The 22034-nt window shown below is 40.8% G+C and overlaps 1 protein-coding gene across 1 annotated transcript in view; it reads right to left on the bottom strand.

Annotated features, from left to right (window-relative positions):
* The window catches only part of TBC1D22A (TBC1 domain family member 22A), a 113314-nt gene that overhangs the window by 88652 nt on the left and 2628 nt on the right, over positions 1-22034 (bottom strand). Inside the window, exons 2-4 of the mRNA XM_053404717.1 lie at positions 17965-18021; positions 11116-11453; positions 9653-9832 (exon numbers count right to left, since the gene is read on the bottom strand). Coding sequence (XP_053260692.1) covers positions 9653-9832; positions 11116-11453; positions 17965-18021 — 575 coding nt within the window. The remainder of the gene's footprint in view (positions 1-9652; positions 9833-11115; positions 11454-17964; positions 18022-22034) is intronic.

Below are 22034 nucleotides of genomic sequence, written 5' to 3'. Positions count from 1 at the left end.
ATCCTACCTCAGCTGGTACACTCTTCCCTCCCTAGCAATCCCAATTATGACTGAACATGTTACTACTAAGTTTTTTCATAAGTTTAATAACAGCAGAGGGTGACAATTTTCATCAAGATGGTGAGAGGTTTTTGAGGAGGGAGAGGGAGAAAGGTTTAAAATTCTCTTCTCTCCACAATCCATGTGATAAGGACCAGTTGAAAACAAGATGGACTGCATAAAAGATTAATCCTTCTTCTCCCTGATTAAGTGGTATGTTTTGACCCACAAAAGATTAGGAGTGGGTCAAAAGCAGCCCACTGGGTACAGATTGCATACTGTTGACAACCCAGCCAGATGGGCGGGGTATTACCGTATTTTTTGCTCTATAAGACTCACTTTTTCCCTCCTAAAAAGTACGGGGAAATGTGTGTGCGTCTTATGGAGCGAATGCAGGCTGCGCAGCTATCCCAGAAGCCAGAACAGCAAGAGGGATCGCTGCTTTCGCTGCTTCTGAGATTCAGAATATGTTTTTTCTTGTTTTCCTCCTCCAAAAACTAGGTGCGTCTTATGGTCTGGTGCGTCTTATAAAGCAAAAAATACGATGTGTGTGTGTGTGTGTGTCTGTCTGTCTGTCTGTCTGTGTGTGTGTGTGTGTAAACAGACTTTTTTATTGGAAACTGTGCATAATGCCCAGAGAATGTACAAAATACAAATGTGATATGTGCATTCTCCAAGCCTGCTGGAAGACTACACATGACCAGGAAATGTGCACAGTCCCTCTTTATGGACAGATTATTATAACATTCTCCATGAGGCCTGGTAAATGTGCAGTGGCCACTTACACACATTACCTGCTCAACTTACAGTTACTCTTACATCTACAACAGATCTAAGGGCATTTCCAGTGCACATTTTAGCATATCCGAGGTATCAGTGAAATCATAAAGGTCTTAACCAGTCAGTGACCTCACTTCAAGCATTTTTCATCTCATCTTCCTATCTCTCTGCATTGCACACTCACAATGCAGACATACAAAGAGATCTGCTTCCATGCTATCAAAGAATCAGAAGATTTAAATAATGGGGAAAAACAAGTATTTGTTCAAATACTTTTGCTCAAAACACAATTGCTGTGTTTTCCAACTGCTCGTCTAGTCATTACAGAATACTTATGCATAAGTTTGTTTACCTGATCTAATCTGTTTATATACATGCATTCTGTTTGAATGGGGAAGGGGGAATAAAGCCTTTGTTGAGGATTTTTCCTGCAAATACTTAATTCTCCTTTTACGTTTCATTTCAAACATTTCCACACAAGCTGTGCTCTGCAGAAGGATACATGACATTGAGTAGACGCCCAGACATTAGAAGCATCTTCTCTGAGATATTACTAAGCTTTTCTGTTGTAAAATTTATCTCAAAAGAAGCTAGGATAACTAAGTTTTAGACCCTAGTTAGTAGAGCACGAAGTTAGGGCCACAACAGCCTGGCTTTATGTAACGCTAAGCCAAACCACGATGAATTGTGACTTCAGATAGCTCAGTTGGTAAAGCATGAGATTTTCTACACCGACTGACTGTATTTATTCAGGAGCCATTCCCAGCCCTATGTGGATATTCAGGAATTAATCATAAATGTTTTTATCCCATCTTTCCTTTAGTATGTAAAACACATGGGCCACCACAGATATACAACCCTCCCTTTAGGGGTTTTAACATATTGGAGAGTTGAACACTGCTCCAATTCCAGAAATTTTGCGCTTTACTCTCCCTCGTCTTAAATGAAAAAGAAAGACTGCATTTCACAGTAAGTGTTTAAAAAGTTTAAATCGAGGCTTTAGCATATTCCAATAAGGATATAGTGTCAAATATTACCATCTGCTTTGTGCATATAAAAACAGTTTTGTCTGAAATCAACTGTAAACAAACACTTCCAAAAAGTCTAATTACATACACTACTCTCTCAGTACTGCTGATTTCACAGCCAATGTTCTGCAGGATTTAATTAGGAAAAGGTTAATATTGTATGGCATCATATGGACCCCCTTTTTCTAGCTTCCCGTGACTAAAATAGCAAAAGTCTATACAGGTTTACGATGATCACAGGCAAGACATTTTAAAAAGAGAAAGCTGGTTGCTTCTTAGTAAACAACTGCAAACCACTACTTTGATCATGCAACAGCAAGATTACTTTCACAATACTACAGAAGACTATAAGCAGGTGCAAATCCAACACATCATTTATCCCTGCAACAGGTTGGCTGCAAGTATTTCAAATGCTGGGTTTTTAAAATGAGGTAAAAAAATAGAAAGAGCCTATAAAATGAAAATGAAATGAGAAAAGATATTGCTCAAAGCAAATAATCTGACACCTGTTACCTCAGGAATCCATTTTGTCACACATCCTAATCGTTAAGAGGACATGGGTCCTGCCTATGACTGCTGGTTGTGGTCACTGCCAGACACGCAACCCATTCCCTCAGATGTGCTAATCCGACAGGGAACAGTGCTTGCATTACAAATGGGGAGGATCCAAAATGGCAGCCAAATGGCACAGATAACATAAGAGGCTCAGCAACCTCCCCTCCAAAAACTGCCTGCTAGTGGAATATTGATTTTGGATGCAGTGCAAATTATTTGAAGTTAAATTGGGGTGACCTGGGTGGGTAAGGTTTATTGCATTGTACTCCAAAGTAACCTGCCCAAGAAACGGAGTAAAACCCCATCCTCTCCAGTTTGCCTTCTTTGAAATGTATCAAGCATCACAAAAGGCTGGGGAAATGTGTTTCAACCACTGGTTGAGTGAGTTTGCTCTCATATTTAGAATAAATAGCCTGGCAACACCCCACAGCAGCTACTTTTGGACAGGCCACACACCGCACTGCCCATTTTGTGATGGTACCCACAGCACTCTCAAAATTCCCAATGTGTCCATAAAACCCAAATGGTTGAGAACCCTTGGTCTAGAATCTGATCCATTTAATATGATATGCTCAAGTTTCCTAAGGCACACAGGAAAATGTTCAACAGTTTAGCTGCTGGAACATATGAGTATTTAATTTCCTTTGCTGAGCAGCATGCGTCAAACCTTACCCACCCCCATCCTGTTAAGTGCTGTTAAGTCAATTCTGAACATTCTGTGAGTACTTTAAGTAGGATTTCCCCATTCTTACTATCATGTCCTGTAAGAAGTGGCATGCCCCCAATTTTAAGATTCCAATAACAGTGGTACCTCGGTTTAAGAACAGTCCAGTTTAAGAACGATTTAGATTACAAACTCAGCAAAACTGGAAATAGTGTCTTGGTTTGAGAACTTTATCTCTGTCTAAGAACGGAATCTGAACAGTGCAAGGGCACCGGCGGCAGGAGGCCTCATTAGGGAAAGCGCGCCTCAGTTTAAGAATGGTTTGGTTTAAGAACGGACTTCCAGAACGGATTAAGTTCGTAAACCGAGGTACCACTGTAATTGTTCAGCATATGTTTCAAGCTCCCCTCTTTTGAATGAGCAATGAAAACCCCCATAACATGTCATCTTCTCCAATTGGCCTTACATTGCATAGTCAGATCCAATACAGGCTTCACCCATTCCAAAGGTGGCATTCATTCTCCCTGCCAGACAATGTCTATTAAAAAGGACAGAAATTCAAGAGACTTTCCAGTTGGAAATGCCTGGCCACTCAATAAGTGCCCTGGTCCTTTGTTCTGGGACTAATATGCACATGGATACAATGGCAGCCTGCCATCTCTCCTACAACAACAAACCTTTTCAAAAAAGCTTGAAAATCAGAGGGCTCTTTGAGCCATGTCATCACAACCTTGAAATGGAAGAGCCCTGGCTCTTTTATGTGATGGGGATTTAATTGGTCTTTGCAGAAGTGGGCTGTCCTACAGGTCCATTTTCCATGGGGAGTTTCTGGAACCAAGCAGATTTATTTTAACATACAGAAGCAAACTGGAAAAGCTAGAAAACCAAGTGATAGCCATTAAAGTAACAGGACAGGTAGGATGTTAGTCTGAGAGGCACCAATTTTCTTGTTAAAAAAACAACTAATGGAGAAAAATATATAATAATGAAAGTGATGATGGAAAATGTCAAGAAATCTTACAGGGATGTTCTCTGACAATAAGGGCACTTGTGAGGTATATAGCAGCTCATTTTCTTTTGCGAGAAAAATTCCATTGGTAGGAGTAACTCTTCCTCCAGCTGCCAGGGAGAGAAGTACTCCAGTTGTTTTAACTAAAAACCCAGACTTCATCCATACTCTGTTTTTCCTCTTAAAAGGAAGCCAACAGCAATCACCAGTGCTTTTTCTCCTCTCCCTTTTTTTGCTTTGGACCCAAAAAAATTAATGAGCCCAGGGTCTCTAAGCAACATCAAGGGGGTGGAAGAGAAATTACTTTTGAGTGTAGGGATAGGGAACATTAAGGTATCACAAAGAATATCTATCCTGATGTAGCCATTAGATTGAAATGTCTTTAACCAAGTGTTTTAACAAAAGCAATGCACAGTGCTTCTAAAGCAGATTGAGAGAAACATTTTACTCTGCCCCATAATACTAAGGGTCGTTCTATAACACTGATGATAGAAAAGATTTGTGGCAGACAAATGAAGCAAATTCACACAGGAAAATAGCTTCACACAATCAATGTAGCGATGGCCACTACCTTGAATAGCTACTAAGAGGCATTTAGACATGTCTTCTTTGAATTTGTGTAACAATGGCTATTAGTCATCAAGTTGGACCCATAAATGTTGCTGTGCAACTGTTCCATTCAGGGTGCCACCCACCCACAGATGCCTTCTTCCAGGAATACTCCACTCAATTTCCCTTGCCCCAACTTCCATCAGCCAAGCATTCAGTGCCCACTGAGCCAAGCATTCAGGCAAGCATTCAGTGCCCACTGAGCATTTTTCTGTCCACACTAGGCTATTTTAGGTTGCCCTGCTAAAATCGGTAATTAGAAATGGCAGTCAATTTTGCCCTAGCACTCAAGCCTCAACGCAAGCCATAACAGCCCTGCTGGATCAACCCAAAGTCCCATCTAGTCCAGCATCCTGTTCTCACTGTTACCAACCAAATGCCTATGAGAAACACAATAGCAGGATCTGACCACAACAGCGTTCTCCACACCTGAAACTCCAAACAAAGGGTGTTCAGAAGCATACTTGCTTCAATAGTGGTACAGCATAGCCATTAGGGTACGGCATAGCCATTAGGGTGGTCCTCCATGAATTTGTCTAATCATCTTTTAAAGAAATCCAAGCAGGTGGCCATCACTACCTCTTGTGGAAGCAAATAGTTTTAATTCCTTCTCCCAGACAAGAACCTATTCCTGCTCCTCTTACACAGGAATCCCTATTTTTTTCCTAGAACGGCACGGAAAGATGACAAGTAAGCCAATACTTTAAGCTTCTCCAACCTCTCCTTATTGGGGGAGCTGTAGGAAACAGACCATAGGAATTTTCAACAGCTGGAGCTAATAGATTAACTAGGCAGGCTCCAACAGGTTTTCAAGGAAGGGGGCAAAACCTACACATTCCTGAAATCCAACTGAATTCATTGGGGCTTGCATATCTAGCTAAAAATGGCTGAACCAGATATGTCAATTATGTGTTTCTACAACACAATCCTCATTTAGTCTGTGGCAGATTTATGTTGAAACAAATACCATATTACCTAACAGCAATTTGATTCATAGAACTATACCACACAGTTGCATGGCAGAACATCTCTCTCTATTATAAATTATAGGGCCACCCAGCTTCAAACTAATGGGTACTGCCAGATTGTGGGTCTCCTTGAAATCACACACATAACTCAGTGCAGTATTGTGTTCAAAACCAATATCCATTCTTCTATCACTTCCCTTTAAGTATCATATTTCTAGAATCATAATTTTAAGGGTACCCACAATTCCTGCACATGCATTATCCATCCTGCGACATCAAACAGTTAATTCAGCAAGATGAATGCAAATCGCTACATGAAGTAACGGTTTGCATGAACAATTAAATGATAGACATGATAAACTAGATTTATAAGCTTCACATCCTTATTAAAAAGAATCCTAGCATAATTTAACTATAAAGAACTAGAATATTCTTCCAAGACAATAGATTCATGGAACTCCAGCTCCCCCAACAGCATCTGGGAAGTCAAACAGCACATACAGAAAATGGCTTTTATAAAAAGGCTTGATATCACTATGGAAACGACTGCAAGCATTTTTTTAAGAGTAATAGCTCTGTTAGGTGCTTCATTAAAAAAAAAAAAATCCTAGCAAATAAAGCCCTTAATCTTCAATGAAGCAAAAGTGTCAGTTGAATGCATACAGAAACTGATAAGTCAAATACAAGCGTGCTGAAGGAGTTAACCTGTTCAGAAAGAAATCTAGACAAAAAAGCAAGCTAGATTAGCTAACTAGGGCAGAAAGTTGGAAAATTTAATAGTGAAATAGATGAGGTGGAGATGTGAAAGAAACAGAAAATAACTGCATAAGAGCTTAAGTGAAAGGAAGCACAGAATGTTTAGAAGATCATTAAGAGAGAATTTTAATGTGGGTGGTCAAAAGGGCAAATGAGAGCTGTAGAAATAAGTGTTGATCTGCATAGCAATTGTACTTCATAAAACTTCCCTCCTATACAAGGTTTTTTTTCCTCTGAAACATTTACAGCTTGTAGAGTATTTTAAAAATGCAATGCTTTCACTAACGTTTTTACTCATCCCCCTTGCCAAAGAGGAAGGATGGTGCTAGCTGTTCTGGCAGCAGGCAACCAACCAAGATGCTCCTCAGCTACCCACTGCCAAAATGATACCCCACTTCCCTCCCCCAGCTCCAAACATCTGAAGCTGAAAGATTACATCAGATGACTGCCCTTTACAGTGGTACCTCTGGTTATGAACTTAATTTGTTCCGGAGGTCCGTTCTTAAGCTGAAACCGTTCTTATCCTGAGGCGTGCTTTCACTAATGGGAAACGCGCCTTTGGCACATAATTTCCATTCGCATCCTGGGGCAAAGTTCGCAACCAGGAGCAGCTACTTCCAGGTTAGCGGAGCTCATAACCTGAAGCATTCGTAACCAGAGGTACCACTGTACTTCCTGCACTGGTGTTGGTTGGTTGGCATCCATCTGCCTCGAGAGACAATGGATGCACCTCTAGGGGTGAAGTCAAACCACTATATAGCACATCAGGAACCAAGACATTAATCCTACGTATACCATCCTGGGAGTAACCCAACTGAACATAGCAGGACTTGAACTTCCACACAGTTGCACAGAACAGGAAAGGTAAGCTCATAGTAACCAAAAGGTTCTATTTGGTGACCAGAGCTAGCCAAGATTTAAAGACTCTTGCTTTCTCTCAATTGATGAGACAAGTCCCCGGCAATTAAAGAATGCCCAGAAAGCCTAATGCCACATCCTTGAAAAAATAAATTTAATTTAATTCTAAAAATTAAGCAAGCTCCAAATTTGTCTGTAACCTGGCCAAATCTCTCAACAATCAAGTCCCATTATTGAGAGGTATAAAGGCATTTCACTGTTGCAATTCCCGTGATCACACTTCTTGTACATAAGGTGCCTAATGGTTTTACAAAGTATCTGTCATTCAGGAGTAAGGTAGGAAAGCTGACGGCATATTAGAGCTGGCTTAACGGTATTTGCTGCATTTTAGAGACAGCCCACCAAGCCTGACACTTGCCATCTAAGCACACGCTACTGAAACTTATGGTTCTCTGACCAACAAGGCACAGAAAAAGCAAGAAAGAGCAGAAATCTCAGGCACTAAAAAGATCTAGTCTAAACACTGGATGGAGAAAGGCAGTGAGCAGCTCTTCCTTTTTTGCAGTGCAATTTCCATCTTTTCCTCCTCTTAGAAGGGAAGCTTTCAGAATTCAGAATAAAGTACAAGGAATTGCATCCACCTCTTGCCTTCTTAGAAGCATCTGGAAAGTGAAACGAGTTTCTGCCCCTCCCCCAAGCCTGTGTGTCCTGGGGGGTGAAATTCCAGTCCAATTTCCACAGGAGAGATACTGATTATCTGGATTCGTGCCAGAAAACAGCCTTAGTCACTCTGGTGGATGAATTTGCACTAGGGAATTGATGGGAGACTGCAATCTTACTGGTTTTCCTGCACCCCTCTGCAGCTTTTGATGCCATCCATCATGTTATCACAAATCAGAGCAGGAGCTCATCTAAGCCTTCACCATTTGCTCTATTATGGCAGGGCTTTTTAAATATCTTCTGTCAGATAACTAGAGTTTCCGTTCCTAGAGCTTGGGCAGCACTGTGTATCCCAGTTCCTCCAAGGCAGCGGTTCTCAACCTGTGGGTCCCCAGATGTTGTTGGACTACAACACCCATCATCCCTGAGCTCTGGCCTTGCTGGCTAGGTGTGATGGGAGTTGTAGTTCAACAACATCTGGGGACCCACAGGTTGAGAAAGGCTGCTCCAAGGTCCTTGTGCTGCCAAATACTGGCCTTCTTTTCCTTCAGCTAGCTCTGAATTTTCATTAACGTTTAGGAGTGGTGATCAGCTCTACATTTGATCTAGAAAGAGCTGGGGAAGGAAATCAGGAGGGAAGACTAGGCATCACTTGAGGAATTTGAGAGGGGCTGCTACAAAATGTGGGTAACCGAATCAAACGCTGAAATGAAACTGATGTCATGGGCTTAACATGGTTGTAAAGTGAACATGGATTTCAAATTGTTGCCAACAGATAAGCTGCCAGGCTTTCAAAAGGATCGAAGGTGACAGAACAAAGTAATGACTGGGGGGTGGGGGTGAAAAAGAACAACTCAGAAACTAAACATTTTCACTTTCCAGAATAAATATAAAATGAATAGGAAGGAATTCAATTTCAATTCAATTCAAGTTCCCTGCTGCTCCCCTTGCCTAACAGAAGCGTATGTTATACAAAACAGTCAATGCATACAAGTTTATGTAGTTTATACAATTTATATACAGATGGTGCAATATAAACCTTTATTTACGTGAACAAAGTCCTTATCAGGTTATGAAATCAAGCCCTACTTTATAAAACTAGAATATCTGATTTCAAATCAAGCACAATTCAAGGTGGCTGAAAGGGTGAGGGGCACGTCCACACCACAAACTTAAACATGTTTAACAACAATCCCTCTTTCCCAGAGTACTCTGTGAACTGTAATTCTGCGAGCAGGAAAGGAGTATCCTAACAATTCCCAGCACCCTTAAAAACTACAGTTCCCAGGATTCTTTGGGGAAAACCATGTATGTTGAAGTGGTGTAAAAATGGACACTCATGAATAGTGCAGTTGAAACCAGAGAATAAATCAATGTTCAGTACCAAACACGTAAAAAGGGAATTTCACTGTAACATCAATTAAGACCTGCCATAAAACAGAATCACAATTTAAAATCCTTGAAAGGCTGAAATAGATAAGCTCAAAACTTTTGTTCCTTACGAAATAACTAAATCCCTAAAGAAGTACATCTCACACTTTAGCAGGGCTCACACTGCTACACAAGACCCAACTTCAACTTAAAACATGCATTGAAGAACCCACTACTTTTTGCCTTATATTTGTAAGGTGGCAGCACTGCTGTTGTGACCCACCTCAGATCAGGCCGCAACCCAGACCTCTGTCCTAACCCACCAGCTGAAGACCAATGGTTAAGCAGTACTCACCAAGGTTTGTGTTGGGGCCAGCCAGTAGTTGCTTGAATTTATCTAAACGTGATGCCTCTCTTTCCGATAGCATAGGGATACCTGAGCTACTGTGATCTGTCACTCCACCCACCAGAGTGACAGTGGAGGCTTGTGGAAGGGACTGAGATCTTGGCACAGAAATAACTTCATCAGCACCATCTGTAGAGTATATAAAGGAGCAAACAGACAGACATCAATTGATCTTTTTTAATGCAAAGGTAAAACTTTAATTTAAAACAGAAAAATACTGGGACACAAGTATTTGTAACAGTTGTTTGGTTAGAGACAGAAAATGTTATATCCATTGTGGCTTCAAAACAGCTATAAAAATAGAACTCCCTGTCATCATGTCAATAATAAGAATCTCACGTTTCTGAAGAAGCAGCCGAGAACAACTGATGGGTTATTCATATAGAATGGCATTAAACACACACACTTCAAGTAGTAATGTTTTAAATGGTTCCGACAATATTTTCTTCAATTAAACACTTTCACAGTGATGTAGCAGGGTTTCCCATTTTTTCCTTCCAAGACAAAGAGGAAACAGTGCTTTGTGTGTCTTAAAAACAACTTGGGACTCATTTCTTCAGGATTACATGAAAATACTAAAAAAGCCTCCATAAATATAGTCATGCATGACATTTTTTGTATGACATGCAGCCTGCTACCAAGTATTCATGTCAAGAGTGCCTTGTTCGCAGTTCAGAGAAGAAAAGCTTACTTTGTCCACTTTCTTATCTATGGTTCTATAACCTCAAAACTAGGACTGTCCCAATGTGTTGTTCGTGGGGCTGCCTTTGAAGACAGCCTTGAGAAAGAAGATTACAGTTATGAGGTTATGAAAGAGAACTGGGTGTGTCATCAGTGCTTCAAAGCTCCACTGATTTCTAGTCGCTTTGTGAACTCCAAACCAAGTGCTGGTGCTTAGTTTAAATAGTATATGCAGGAAGCTGCGTTATACCAAGTCAAGACATTTGTCCAAGACATTGTAGCAGCGTTGACTTGTAGCAGCGTTGAGCTTTGGCCCTACATGGCTTGGTGTTTGAACTCCTACTCCCTCATCAACTTGCCCACACATATAGGTAATCATGGAGAACCCCCTATGAATGAACATCACATGCGAAGCAAGTGGTGACTGGAAAGGGGACTTCTCAATTAAATGGCCTTTCTGAGTTATGGTACTTAAATGCCACTATTTGGATTAGTCCCATAGACATTAGTGGGGTAGATTTAGAGTCTAAAGTACAAGAACTACTAGCACATTTTCCCAACTTCTCGTTATTTTTATTTTTGAATGGATAACATGACCCTTTCAATTACTGTCTGGCTTAAGAGGGAAGTGAAAGCTTCCAAGCCCTCAAGAAATCCTGGAACAAAGCATACACTACAGCTTTCAACCTAGAGAAACAATGAATGACAATGGAGTTTGAGGTTTAATATACCTGCAGAACTTGATGTGTTGCTTTCACTGACAGATTTAACCAGTCTGCTGTCACCACACGCAGCTGAGGGCAGTTCTGAAAGCTGCTGTGGTTGCTCCTTTTCCACCTGTTCCTCCTGCAATTTGTGCTGTTCTTGTAATTTGCTGTGATTCTGAATTACTCTGTTAGCTGTTTCCATGACTACATCTGTGTTAAGGCTTTCTGCAGCCATCGCCAGGAGTTCGTCGTCGTCATCCCCAACATCCCAAGCGTCGCTCGTGTTGCTTTCGAATTCTTGAAACGTGCTGATTTTCTTCAGTTTCACTGGAGTTGTTGGAGGCTTGGCTCCAGGTTTTAAGCTGTTTAGAAGAAAAACCAGCACTTTACACAAGCACATGCACTTTTGTGCTTATTATACTACCTGACTAAGTAACTAGTTCATTCCAACTAAAGCAAAAAGTTACACTAAGGCTGGCCCAAATTCAACGGGACATATTTCTGAGAAGGCTTGGTAAGAAGTGAGCTGCTAATCAGCAAACAATGTGCAGCTAACCAAAAATTATGTGCAGCTTTTTCAGTTTTCCATAGCATTTGGCATACCTAGTTGCTGTGGTTTGTATCTTACTGCAAGGCCCTCCATCAGCACAACATGACTTCCTCTCCCTCCCTCTCCCTCATGTGACCTGCACCCACTCAAATCTGTTCTGGGGGTTCCCCCAACCCGCCAAAGCAGATTGGGCGACCACCAGGAACATGCAGGCAGATGAAGTCCTTGCACTAAGAGGATGATTTTGCTGGATACAACCCCATTTTAGCTCCAACTATAAGGATATTTCTGCATTTTAAATTAGAAGAGCAATGGACAAGGCTGGTCTCAAGCTGGTGCTCAGAAGCAGTGATGCTGTGAAGAATGCCTGTCATATTTTGGACAAGAGTCTTGGACAAGGGATCTCTGTGTGTATTTTTCCAGTTCAGAAATAATAGCTTGTTCAAGAAGATACTTTGCACAAAATACTTTCCATCTTTCACATATTAAGTGCTACTTTCAAGTGCTACAGCCTGCCTCTCCCTTCACTTATCCATTTCTTTTACATTGTGGTACTGCCCTCTCCAGTGTTAGAAAGTGGAATAGAAAAGTTAGCAGCCGAAAGGCTAATAATAATAATAATAATTTATTATTTATACCCTGCCCATCTGGCTGAGTCTCCCCAGCCACTCTGGGCGGCTCCCAATCAAGTTAAAAACAATACAGCATTAAATATTAAAAACTTCCCTAAACAGGGCTGTCTTCAGATGTCTTTTAAAGATAGGATAGCTGCTTATTTCCTTCTGGAACCTGGGTTGTGGGTGCCTAAAAGGGGGGAGGGGGTTGGCAACTCTTTTTATTATTTTGATAAGCATGAACTAATATGCAATTTACCTAAGTAACACATTGTTATATCACATTTTTAGCAGAAATTGTTAGTGCGTGTTTAATTTGGTGTTTACAATAAAAATATTGGTACTCCACTTCAGTTTTCAAAACATTCTCCTCTTTATTGTTAAACTCCTTAACATATTGTCTGTCCTTAACATATACTTTGAGGCTTTAAAGCACATGCATTTCAGTAATCCTTGAGTATCAGCCAGGCGCAAAAAATGGCACCCAGACATTTTGAGGTGCTCACAAACGGAGAATCTTTAGGCGCAAAATGTGCCTGGCACCGTGCTAATTTCGAACCCAGGACCTTTCCCTGCTCCCCATTCTTTCATGCCTAAAAATTACTCAAAATAAATTTCCCTTCACTTCCCAAAGTAGTCATTTAACTTGAACAATTTTTATGAGAAAATTTTCACCCAAAAAAAACCAAACCCAAACTTGAGGGGCTTCTGAACATTTTCCTGCAAAACAAACATTTAATGAAACCTCCAAAATTCTCTATTACACTAATCACAGACAGTAAATGTGGGCAGAATAGCCTACCACTACAGCTCAACAAATCCAAGAGGGATTGAGCAGAATGCTGCTCAGTACTGCTAGCCACACAAGAGTGGGACTGAAAACCATTTTGATCCATTTCCTAGATCATCTACATAAACTCAGAGTTGCTCCAGTCCCTCTTTTCCATCCAGTTCTCCTCCCTCTCCCCATTATGCTACTTCCTGCTTATTTCAAGCACAATCCTCTGGTAAATTCTGTGCAAGCCCCATTAATTTTAATTGAGCTGAGCAAGTCCATTTCAAAGGGACTTGCACAGGAAAGCTTCCCAGAGTTATTTGTAATTTTATGTTTTAAGGCTTATAAATGAGAAAGCTTTGCTAGTCAAATAAAAAAGGGGAGGGGACAGATTCTATGAAGTAAACCAAGGAAGGTATGTAGGTCAAAAGGTGTTTGTTACTCCTTTATTTCCTTCTGCGTTCACAAACCTATTGTTTCATACAGCCTGTCAAAGATATTGTTTCATTGTCTTAAACATTAAATGACATATTTGCATTGTGTGTGCTTACTTTGATAGGTAAAGGACCTCGTGAGCAATTCCCTTTAAATATCATAGAAACTGTCTGAACCTCAGAGATTGCAGGAGAGAATTAGCTTGCTTATCTTGAAACACCTTTAGCTCAGTACAAAGAACCAAGTGCAATCCTGTTAAAGTTTAGCTACTGGTTGAATTTTATTTCAGACTATTCAACATCCCATTTCCATACATATTCTCTCAAAAGTAAACCTCACCATATCCCAAATGTGCACATGACAGTAGCAGAAGGCTAAAAAAAAAAAAAAGATTTCGTACAAAGAGGGGTTATTTTTCTCCAGAAATGTAAACCTATTCCTTCTTCCCTTTTGAATTCAAAGTGCGTTTGAGCCATGTCATCTACTGCATAGGAGCAATACTTTTTGTTAAAAAATAATAATGCCTAGCACGTAATGTTTTAAAGGCAACTATTTCAGATTTCAGTTTGCATCTCATAGGAATTACTAGGCAAAGCTGCTGTTTTACACAAAGGGAAGGAATCATAAGTGAGGACTGCTTCATCAATTTTGGCATACACATACCCAATACAGTCGTACCTTCGTTTTCAAACAGCTTAGTTCTCAAACGTTTTGGCTCCCAAACACCACAAACCTGGAAGTGACTGTTCCGGTTTGCGAACTATTTTTGAAAGCCAAATGTCCGACGGGGTTTCCATGGCTTCCAATTGGTTGCAGGAGCTTCCTGCAGCCAATCAGAAGCCGCACTTTGGTTTCCAAACGTTTTGGAAGTTGAACAGACTTCCGGAACGGATGCCATTCGACTTCCAAGGTACGACTGCACTGTAAAGTGGGAATGGCAGACATCATAAAGACACACTTGCGAGGAAGCTGTGATTAGCTTCAATTCCATGCAGGGTTGTATGCAGAATATAGTGTGCACAATGGTCCTGGATTATTTTAGCCTCCAAGTTCTTCCTAGTTTCTATCAAGCTGAAGAAAACTTCACTGTCAAGTCTAAGGAACCTGCCTAATTTAATTGCCTTAAAATACAAATCTTAAGCAGCACTGAAACAAGTAGGTTTAAAGAATAATTTCTCTTTTACACTGTGTTGTCATGCTTGATAGACATATAAATTATTATTGCTGCTTGTCAGGAAACATTTTCTTCTTCAAGTAGTAGAAGGCACACTCACTTTTGGGTATGGGAAGGCAGAACCACAGTTTATCTGTTTAAGAAAATATCCCAGTGAAGTAAAGACTTTCCATGAGGTGCAAACTATTGTTATACAGAAGGTTACCATGCACCTTTTATATGCCTATACTACAGACACTGAATCAGAGAGACAATGTAAAATCGTAGCATCATGATGGCAGGGAGAGAGCAAGATTATACAACAATATACAATTGCTAGCTTGTTCAGATTCTTCATTGTCCTTTGTGACAACTTATTAATTACAGAGTACTAAAATAAAGAGGTAGGAACCACATTACACATTTCACAAATGGTTAAAAAAACTGATGGTGTGTTTCAGCTCCACAAACAAGTCTGTAAATTTTTTAAGCTAACCTGCCAGAGATACCTTTGTCAGAAAGGTACCATATTTTTTGCTCTATAAGACGCACCAGACCATAAGACGCACGTAGTTTTTGGAGGAGGAAAACAAGAAAAAAATATATTCTGAATCCCAGAAGCCAGAACAGCAAGAGGGATCGAACAGCCGCGCAAAGCCTCTTCAGGGCAGGGGGAGCGCTCCGTTCTTCCTGCTGCCCTGAAGAGGCTTTGTGTTGCTATCCCAGAAGCCAGAACAGCCAGAAGGATCGCTGCACAGCGAAAGCAGCAATCCCTCTTGCTGTTCTGGCTTATGGGATAGCTACGCAGCCTGCATTCGCTCCATAAGACGCACACACATTTCCCCTTACTTTTTAGGATGGAAAAAGTGTGTCTTATAGAGCAAAAAATACAGTACCTAATTCAAAAGAATTTTTATAAAGCTTGTTTTCCTCATCACTAGACAAGTGGTCATTTACAAACCCAATATAATACTTGCAATTTTTTTATCATTCACAGACCTACTGCAACATGTAAAAATCTTGACCATCCAGGTTGATAAACGGTATTATATTCGCAGAGTAGTCTCAAGAGATTGCCTGGCATTGTGTCAGAATAATACTGCCACTCTCTTAGCTCCTCGGGAGATTTCACCAACCTTCTCAGTCTCAACTATGGCTTACCATCAGTATGTGAACAAGTATGATTAATCTAACTAGGGTGTACAAACTGGTTTCAAAGCTTGGTAACCATCAACCATAGCAAGTGTAGGTATATGTGACAGTGACTCCTGTTAAACTGGGCAGAAGAAAGAGGGAGAATTCACACCACGGGGCGGGGGAGGAAAGGAACTAATCCTAATGTATTAAAAATGGTTAAGAGATCAGCACATTACAGCTGCACTGCCAAACTACTCCAATTCCAGAAATAATAGTAGTATGAACAGGGAGCGATAAAATCCATACTCTAGTTCAGTTCCTCCAGACTTGACATTTACAGTTTGCATCTTTTTGCCAGCTCATAAATTGGTTCTCCTCAAGCCGACAGAAAGAAAGCCTCTCAAATAATTCACCTCCTGCTATTTCTCAGTTCATATCTGCTTAAGCTAGTTTGCCTGTGCAAGAAGGAAAGCCATAGTGATACGAAAGATCGGAGAAGCAAAAGGCACCAATTTAAAAATCTGGTAGGCGATCCAGGGCTGAGTAGCATTATCAATGAAACAAAATTATTTTCTTGTATTAGCTCTACAGGAGGAAAAACTTGTCTCCTGCCACTGTTGAGACCATACATGGTATTTCTTACAAGTAAGACTGGGGGGAAACTACCGTATTTTTCGCTCTATAATATGCACCAGACCTCCTCCATAGTTTTTGGAGGAGGAAAACAAGAAAAAAATATTCTGAATCTCAGAAGCCAGAACAGCAAGAGGGATCGCTGCGCAGTGAAAGCAGCAATCCCTCTTGCTGTGCTGGCTTCTGTGATAGCTGCGCAGCCTGCATTCGCTCCATAAGACGCACACACATTTCCCTTTACTTTTTAGGAGGGAAAAAGTGAGTCTTATAGAGCAAAAAATACGGTATTTCCTATTACCATCACCAATCAAAATGTCACAGTGAAACTTCTGTGTAGGAATTAAGACTGCAATGTAAATACAGATGGATGCGTATCTATATTGCTTCATGTATATCCAGTGAACTTGTAGTACAAGAGACCCTCACGCAAAGGAAACTGAGAAGGCAGCTAGCATACTCCCAAATGGCCAGAGCTTCTTTAAGAGGTCCGTACAACAACGGGAAACATTATGCTTGCTCATTGTTAATGAATGCACAATATAGAAGACATTTCTTGGTTTAAGTGAGGAATGGGGAACCTTTTTCAGCTTGAGGGCTCCATAAGCCATTTTGACAGGTGTGTGGGGCAACTCACCTGTCTGTCCCCCGACATCATTAAGCTGTCAAATAACAACTTCAAAAGTGCTGACACGACCCACTTTGTCAACTTGCAGGCACAGTTTGGATTCAAACCAGGCCTGCAAAAGGACAGCAGACGAGCAAAGCAAGTCCACAAAGAAAAGATGTATGTTTGCAACAACAGCTTGAATCCAAACCACACCTGTAAACCAGCACCTTCAAAAGGGCTCACTGTCAGCAGTGATCAGAGCTGACAGCACAGCCCACTTGCCAACAATAGGAGCACACTTTAAACTCTTATTCATTTCCTTGCATCCACATATTTTCCTGCCTCAAACCTGACATCATGTATGATGGCAGCTGGATGGGGCCTTGGGGGGGGGGACAACCTCCCAGGCTAAATTGGGATATAAAAGCTCTATTAAGAATATTCTTAAATTAAACAAATAAATAATAAGCAGCCCTTGATAAAACATCGACAAAGCACAAAACTTAAAATATTAGTTTGACATAAGGAAAAATAATTACCACTCCCAAATATAATATAGCATTGGTCCAAGAAATGTTAAAACATTGTTTGCAAATCTGTAATATGAGCACAATTAATAAAGCCAGCTGAAACAGAGTCAAATGCTTTGAAAAATGAAAGTAAGTTACCCTAATTTTGGCAACAGTTGTCAATAGTAAAGAAACACAGTTGCTTAAATTAAAATTACTTAACAGAATACAGCATTACAAACTGATTAGCTTATTCCATAAAGTGAAGGGACTTTCAAGCTAAGCCAAAGTAATTAAATGTTTAGCAATAAAATTCAAAAAGCTAGTGGAAAGCAGGAACGAAGAGAGCAATATGGTCAGAAGCAGAAAGAGAAGATGACTAAAGCATTGACTTCAACAAAAGATTAGATACTGAGAAGATTTAAGTCCTTTATCTGCTTTGAAAAAGAAAAAAACTTACGTTCCGTGCAACAGTGGATCAAAAGGAGGATGCTGAGCTCCGTATACATGTTGAATACTAAAAAGGAAGAAAGTTAGTTTAGTATAATTACAGCATAATCCAACACCTATTTACATGGAATTTTAATGAAGCTGACTCCCTAATAAGTGTGTTTAGCCGGCTTCAAAAATAACTCAAGACTTCTCTTATACAATAAGAAGTCTTATACTATAAATTTATACTATTTATAAACAGTACTCGAGTTAAACTAAACCATACATTGGTAGGAAGTGATATGCTGCACTCTCTAACAGAAATGTATTTTATATAAACAGATGAGGCCATCCAGCTTAAGACAATAAACATACAGGGGCAACCATTTCATGCAGTTTCCATTCCTGGCCCTTATGCGCATATAAGTTTGCCTCACCCCCGTTTGCCAAAACGGGAACAGTGTCAATTGGACATGCGTAAAATGGTCACCTTCTGTACATCCTTTTAAGATTTGGATCATAGCTATACTGAAAGCACCTGCAAGCAGTCATCAGAGACAGGGAAACCAAGACCCTTTGGAGTCTTAACAGGGAAACCAATCAGCCTCAGTCAGCATGGCCAGTAGAAGTGGTGTAGTAGGTGTCGGATCAAAGGCAAAACCCTAATATTATCAGATAAGCAAGACAACAATGTCAGCCCTCTCCACATTAAAATGCTTTCAGCAACAACAAGCTTGTTAAACTATTCTGTACTGAAAAGTACTAGATAGACCTTTGAGCTGATGATCACACAATAGGTTCACCTACTGCTGCTTGAACGCTGTTTAAAATACTGTGTAAGTAACAAGAAGGGGGACGCGGGTGGTGCTGTGGGTTAAACCACAGACCCTAGGGCTTGCCGATCAGAAGGTCGGCGGTTCGAATCCCCGCAATGGGGTAAGCTCCCGTTGTTCGGTCCCAGCTCCGGCCAACCTAGCAGTTCGAATGCACGTCAAAGTGCAAGTAGATAAATAGGTACCGCTCCGGCGGGAAGGTAACCGGCATTTCCGTGCGTTTCTCTGGTTCGCCAGAAGCGGCTTAGTCATGCTGGCCACATGACCCGGAAGCTGTACGCCGGCTCCCTCGGCCAATAAAGCGAGATGAGCACCACAACCCCAGAGTCGGTCATGACTGGACCTAATGGTCAGGGGTCCCTTTACCTTTACCTAAGTAAAAAGGATGAGGACCTACCAAACTGAAATTTGCTACTGCTCCAGCCCAAATCATCATTTCACCTGGACTTATTTCTTTTAACTATAAGGAATATTTCACAATGTACCACACTAATGCTTTACTTGTGAAATTTAATGGATTGGTTTTTATCAAATAACTAGCTGGACCAGGACCAAACCCAACTAGCCTAATAATAGTCAAAAGCCACATTTGGTCACTGCTCATCTTGCACATCTGTGATGTTTCCAGGAGAACTCTCCTGAAAAATCATGCACGGCCATTATATATATAAAAAAACACAAGAGTCAACTTCAATATGCCTTAATTTCATTTTTGTGATGTTTTAAGTGCCTTGCTTAAAGTAGTATTGAAATAGAAAACATCCAACTCAAAATACTTGAATGCAACTTACTAGTGTAGACTAGAATTAATACTTCAAGGACTTATCTCCATCACACCCCTTTTCATCAAAGTTTTAAATGCTTGAATTATATACCATCTTAGAAGTCATAAGCACTCACTAATCTTGAATACTGCATTACTAAGAAATTGCATCCTAGTAGGCTAATTGTGAAACAAATAAATCTAGTTTGTTTTTACAAGTATTGCATATATTGTAGTGTAGAACTTCCTACATGTGGTACTGTCCACATTTCCTTCTCTAGTATTACACACCATACCACATTCTTCAAGATTAGATGTAGAAATACTATGTAAGTATCTATAGTGAATTTTAATATATCACTTGCATATTCATATACCATAACCTGATTCAGTGGGTGCTGCCAGGGAGAGGTTGTGCAAGGAAGTCAATGACTGGGAGATGTGGGTGGAGATGCCAAGTCAGAGGTGTAACAACTGTAGACTATTAAGTGCTGTTACAAGTGACTCTTTATCTGCTGAGGAAAACGGGCATCTTCCTATACTATGGACACAGCCTGCTGATGAAAAACATTCTAGTGCATCCCATGTGTCAGGAATCCACAATGCTCCTAGCCCAACACTAGCATCCTTCAAACATTACTTACATAAACAGGACCCCATGTGATTACTGAGGAACAGGATCACACTACCTGGCAGCACTTATTAGTAAATAATCGTGTCTCAGATGAACCTCATTGGTTATTCATCTGAAGGCGAGGCCAAGAACTGGCCCCAGGAAATGACCTGAAGAACAGTCCCCCTGATTTAGGGGGGTATTCTTCCATGCATGCTTTAACATCTTCCTTGACCCTATTATGAATTATGGGGATATGCAACATTCCCACCAGCACTACCCACTGCGACAGTCTCTCTCACACATACAGTGGTACCTTGGGCTAAGTACTTAATTTGTTCCAGAGGTCCGTACTTAACCTGAAACTGTTCTTAACCTGAAGCACCACTTTAGCTAATGGGGCCTCCTGCTGCTGCCGCGCCACCGCAGCATGATTTCTGTTCTCATCCTGAAGCAAAGTTCTTAACCTGAAGCACTATTTCTGGGTTAGCGGAGTCTGTAACCTGAAGCGTATGTAACCCGAGGTACCACTGTACAAGAAATCTGTCCAGTTCCAAAGTATATTTTCAGTATATATCCCCAATATAATTTAAGATTAGTCGTGTAAAATAGCATGTTCAAAAGATTTCCTTTTCAATATATTCCTATGAATGAAATGAAGATTCTATTTCAGGTTAGTAAAATCTATAGGGAACCAGAGAATGGTAATCTATTCCACAGTCATGTCTGATAATCAACATGTGTCGTTATCATTGAATTGGAATCCATCTGTCTCAAGAGACAATGGAGTATGCCTCAGGGGTAAAGTAAAACCACTGTGTTAGCAGCACTAAAGAGTTCTCCCCAAGGTGCAAACCTAGCCACTAAGTATGGAGATCCTGGGTTGCCTAGACGTCAAGACTGCCCTCTTGGTCTCGCTGATGTGGTCCAATAGAAAGCAGAGCAATATGTTTGGCACTAGTTTAGCTGCAGTAGTTGCCAGAGTTGCCTTGTGCTTGTACAGTACAAGGTGCTATCCAACTGTCTTAGGGACTCCACTCCAGATTTGTGTAGGGTTTAAGCCTTAGCCTTTTCTTCTCCCAAAGATATCCCACAAGGCAGCGGAGGTTTAGGATCAGAGTTTTCCTTCTCCTACGTTGACCACCTACCCAGATTGATGAGCCCCATCTGCTCCTCACTTCCCTTGACAGCACGTGCCGAAACCGCCTTCTTGACCATTGGACCCACTATTGGTCTTGTCTGCTCAATCCACCAAACTCTGACTTCGCATGCAGAGGAAGTCCCTAACTCACCAATGGTATGAGACCCATCGGCTACCTTCACCTGGTTTAGCCTAGCTGACCAGTCAAAGCTGTTCCTGCTGCTGTCACATGCTGACAGCTTCTAGGAGTCACAGGTGAGAGCTGAGCAGGGTGGGGACCAAAGGTGGACAAACTACCTCAGAAGAGCATGATATGTCCCCACCAGAGGTACTATCCCTCTCCTAACACCCCATAAACCCTTCAAAAATCCCCACCATTTTAACCTAGACTAGTGTTCGAAACCACCTCAGCCAAATATTCTCACCCTGCTCTAGCTAAGTACAGAGGGCTTTACAACAAGAACAAAAATTCCAGTAGCTATGGGTTCTTTTCTCGATATTCAAATTATTAATGAAATCCACAAGCTCTGTCTTCTCAATTTTAGCCAAATAATGCCTATTACCTTCTAAAGACAGTTGTCAACAGGCCATCACAAAAGGTAATGAGATGTGCTCCCCCACCCCAGCAATCTGAACATTCTTTTCTGTTGTAGTCATCAACATCTGCTGTTTGCAACACTATAATGCATGTGTTTATTTGAAATGTTTCTAGCCAACCCTTCATCTAACAATCCCAAGGCAGGTTGCA

The sequence above is a fragment of the Podarcis raffonei genome, chromosome 10 (genome assembly GCF_027172205.1).
Source record: "Podarcis raffonei isolate rPodRaf1 chromosome 10, rPodRaf1.pri, whole genome shotgun sequence".
NCBI lineage: Eukaryota > Metazoa > Chordata > Lepidosauria > Squamata > Lacertidae > Podarcis > Podarcis raffonei.
The sequence above is the reverse complement of the archived record's forward strand: the minus strand, read 5'-3'. Positions and strand labels throughout refer to the sequence as shown.